This window comes from Heteronotia binoei, chromosome 13 (assembly GCF_032191835.1).
Source record: "Heteronotia binoei isolate CCM8104 ecotype False Entrance Well chromosome 13, APGP_CSIRO_Hbin_v1, whole genome shotgun sequence".
Classification (NCBI taxonomy): domain Eukaryota; kingdom Metazoa; phylum Chordata; class Lepidosauria; order Squamata; family Gekkonidae; genus Heteronotia; species Heteronotia binoei.
In genome coordinates this window covers 62324936-62329263 of record NC_083235.1, presented here as the reverse complement: position 1 = coordinate 62329263, position 4328 = coordinate 62324936, and the positions used below count along the sequence as shown (strand labels likewise).

The window sequence follows — 4328 nt, the reverse complement described above, 5'->3', positions numbered from 1 at the left end:
GAGTGGAGGGCGGGATATAAATCCAATGTCTTCATCTACCTCACAGGGTGTCTGTTGTGGAGGAGGAAGGTAAAGGAGATTGTGAGCCGCTCTGAGACTCTTCGGAGTGGAGGGCGGGATAGAAATCCAATATCATCATCATCGTCGTCATCATCACATGTACTTGTTGAAAGTGACAAGAAACTGGAGGTATAAACACCATATACATGTTATATATATTTTAAGGCAGATTCTTTGTTCTCTCACCTTTCTATGCTTGTATTCTCTTTTATCCTGAGACTATAGTCCATCTTAGGCAGTTCAAGACACCAAGAGCTTCAGACAAATAGGTTAAAAAGTAATGTGTGAAGCAGCACTGATAAAGGAAACCAGAAACCAGCTCATCATCTTTGCACAGACTGCAGTTCATTCCATTCCAGTCTATTAATATTCCTTCCTATTTATATACTGGTTCCTCGCAGCAATGTAGTAGAGCTACAGCTGCATAGCTGAAATAAAATAAAGGTCCTGTTAACCATTTGGAAAAAGTGATCACTGAAGGGAGAGAAGAGAGTGAAAGAGATGCACCAGTAGACGGTGCGCAGACGCTGGCGCAGCAGAGCTGATGGGTCATAACTGCCGCACACAAGAAGAGCAGGTCAATACCCTTACTGCAGAGGCAAGGCTGTCTCAAAGAACTGCTAGAACTGCATGCTCAGCGGCATAAATAACTGCCAGCAAGGACACTGGTAGAGGGATATGAAGCTTATGTACCCTGCCACTCAAGCATAATTATGCAGCATCAAGCAGGGATTTAACAACGGGCAGACCACAGACAACCTGAACAGGAGCGTTGGAGGACCTGAACTTGAGGATGGAGAACTCGGGAGGAATGTACCTGAACATGGCTGCAGTGACCTCTAGAGTGGGTGTTGCCCGACTGCTGCAAGCAGTGTTTGGATGCACCACATTCAGCCTCGTGGCCCACCAAGGGGGATTCAATGCAGCCTATGGCACTTTCTGCATGACCGTCTGGTGTTTCTGTTTTGCAGTGACTGTCTTTATCATCACTTGCGAGTTCACGCGCCTCCACAACTGCCTGAGCATCTCCTGGGGGAATTTCACAGCTGCTTTTGCCATGCTGGCCACTCTTATGTCCATCACAACTGCTGTCATCTACCCGCTTAATTTTGTCCAATTCAGCTGCCATCCCATCGGGTGCGAGCAGAGAGACTTCCGCATATCGGCTAGCGTCTTTGCCGGGCTTTTATTTTTTGCATATACCACAGAGGTCTTTCTGACTAGGGCCAAACCTGGACAGGTGACAAGCTACATGGCCACAGTTTCTGGCCTACTGAAAATTGTCCAGGCCTTTGTCGCTTGCATCATTTTTGGAGCGCTGGTGAACGACAGCCGATACGATAGGTACGTGGCCATGCAGTGGTGCGTGGCTGTTTACAGCTTCTGCTTTGTGCTGACTGTGGTGGTGGTAAGCCTCAATGTCACAGGAAGGACAGCCACACTAAAGTGCCCCTTTGAACGCTTTGTGGTCATTTATACATTCGTGGCTGTCTTGATGTATGTGAGTGCTGCAGTGATCTGGCCAGTGTTCTGCTTTGACCGGAAGTATGGCTCTCCACACCGCCCTTATCAGTGTTCCAAAGGCAAGTGCCCCTGGGACAGTCAGGTAGTGATTGCGGTGTTCACTTATGTGAACCTGGTGCTTTACATCGCAGATTTAGCATACTCACAACGTATTCGCTTCGTCTCACACCCCTGACAGCCAGTCCTAACGCTACAAAGCTCTCACGGAGCAGCACAGCAACAGATTTGGAATGCTGACAATCGACTAAGGAATTAAACGTGATCAAAATATTGTAGTTGAGAAGAGGCCAGTCACTGTTAAAAAAAACCCCAAAGGTTATATTCTTATTTTAAAAACCTTAATCATTATCAAAGATTGTCCAATGTCCTTTTATTTTCCACTCTTTTTCTACGTATCTTCTGAATTTCTTCCACTCCAACTTAAAAAGTTCCAAATCATAGTCTCTTAATTTTCTTTAACACTTAAGGGTACCTTTAATATTTGTTTCCTTTAAGTAAATAACACTGGCGGGGGTCAAGTAACGGGGGGAGGGGTGGGGGAAAAGTAAGATATGGGGTAGAAAGTTTTTTCTTTTACGTTAAGTTTTTATAAGTTGTAGATATAGTTTTGCTACCATATGTTACTAATAAAAATTGTTTATTCAAAAAAAAAAAAGAAAGAAGAAGAGGCCAGTCACTGAAAAATGTGGGATAGTTGGGTAAAAAAAAAAAGGTAAAGGTAGTCCTCTGTGCAAGCACCAGTTGTTTTCGACTCTGGGATGATGTTGCTTTCGCAACGTTTTCACGGCAGACTTTTTACGGGGTGGTTTGCCATTGCCTTCCCCAGTCATCTACACTTCCCCCCCAGCAAGCTCATTTGACTGACCTCAGAAGGATGGAAGGCTGAGTCAACCTGGAGCTGACTACCTGAACCAGCTTCCGCTGGGATCGAACTCAGGTCATGAGCAGAGGGCTCCAACTGCAGTACTGCAGCTTTACCACTCTGCGCCACGGGGCTTCCTTGGAATAGTTAGGTAGGAGGTAAGAAAAAAGATCATATAATCCTCAAAGGAACAAAGCCTTTTTTTTCCTAGATGTCTTCATTTTCTCTTTATCCAGACAGGGAATACAGCAGAGCTGCAAAATCCTCATAATTCCAGTAAATGCACAGGCTTATTGCAACAACAGCACTACAGGCCTAATATTAAGGGTGGTTTTTAATTGTATGTAAAAATTTGTCAGGGGAGTCTAAAGTTACAGCAGCTACGGAAAAAATCACATCTACAACAGGAGCAGCATCAGTCAAAATTCCAAATCAATTATTGTACTTGTTTTAAAATGAAAATTTCTATGTAAACCTGCAAGATTCTGAAGGAAGGGGGGAAATATTTCAAGAATGAGAACCTCCTCTTCCCAGACTATGGAATAACTGTTTCCTTATGCATGTACTTGGTTGTGAGTGATAGGGAGATTTGTGTTGGGCAGAGACTGAGAAGCAAAGTGTACTGTCAGATCTGTAATTGAAAATGGGGTCAGGAAATGCTGATGTACATAGAAGTCACAAAATAGTTATTTCCAGATTGATTTTCTCAGTGCTCCTTCAAGAAGCATCTGGGCATACCTCTTTGCCCAAAAAAAACCCCTGTGGTTACACATTAGTCTTTTGGTCTTACTACACAAAAAAGGTGTTGCTGTTTTTCCTTCAGGATTTAGGCAATAGTTATGGTTTAATTTCTCAACAAGCTTGGCACTGAACAACTTGCAAATTAATTCATAACTTAGAACACGGCCTGGAATCTCCTGGTATTTCCAGTGCAAAAAGGACATGAATAATGTTTCCATAAATTCAGCTAAGTGTCTGTTGCCTGACCTGGCCTTGGATTTGCTGATTCTTGGTTGACAACTGAGAAGCAATTCTGGTGCAAAAAGCCCTGATGATGTCCTGTACTATGGGGATCTATGCTTGAGTCTCTTCAACCAAAGACATTTTCAAAGCTAAGAAGAAACCAAGCAAGGCGTTTATGCAGACAGCTCATGTGTGTGTGTGTGTGTGTGATTTGATTCCAATTCAGAAATAAAAATGGCAAATTGACAGGAATATTCAATATTTTCTTAAATAGATCGAAGGTAAATAGACATATAAAGTACCTGGGCCAAAGGAGGCCAAACTAAAAATAACTAGAGAACAGGCCTTTTCTCTATAAAAGCACCCCAATGGTGGAACCAGCTGCCGGAAGAGGTGCGGGCCCTACGGGACCTTAGCCAATTCCGCAGGGCGTGCAAAACCGCCCTCTTCCGACTAGCCTTTCAAGATGGACCTTGAAATAAACATCACACCATCACTAACATTAATATAACTGAGATAGCAATGAGATGAGACTATTTTAGACTGATTTTAGACTGTTTTAGATTATGTAAAAATTTAATGGTAAATTGTATTGAATTGTATAACTGTTTTATTGTTCAACATGGCTTTTGCCATACCTTGTAAGCCGCCCTGAGCCTGCCTCGGCGGGGAGGGCGGGGTATAAATAAAGTTTTATTATTATTATAATTATAAAGCAGTTACACCTACCCACCCCCACCACTGTGCTGGTATGCAGGCAGCATTTGTCTTCTTTGCTGGATCAGTTTGATGATCAGCACTCCCCTCCCGTCTCCACTATGTATGTCCTCCTCATAAACATGAAAACATGAATTATGCTTTAACCACTGGAAAAAGTTCTGTTTGTTCAAAAAAATGTACAGTGATATTTCTTTTGGTA

General features: G+C 43.0%; 1 protein-coding gene across 1 annotated transcript; it reads left to right on the top strand.

The window, feature by feature from the left end:
- The first annotated feature begins 437 nt into the window (after window positions 1-437).
- MYADML2 (myeloid associated differentiation marker like 2) lies at window positions 438-1797 on the top strand. The gene has a single exon (XM_060252545.1). It carries the CDS (start codon window positions 854-856, stop codon window positions 1757-1759), a length of 906 nt encoding a protein of 301 aa, XP_060108528.1. The 5' UTR covers window positions 438-853; the 3' UTR covers window positions 1760-1797.
- The last annotated feature ends 2531 nt before the right edge of the window (window positions 1798-4328 follow it).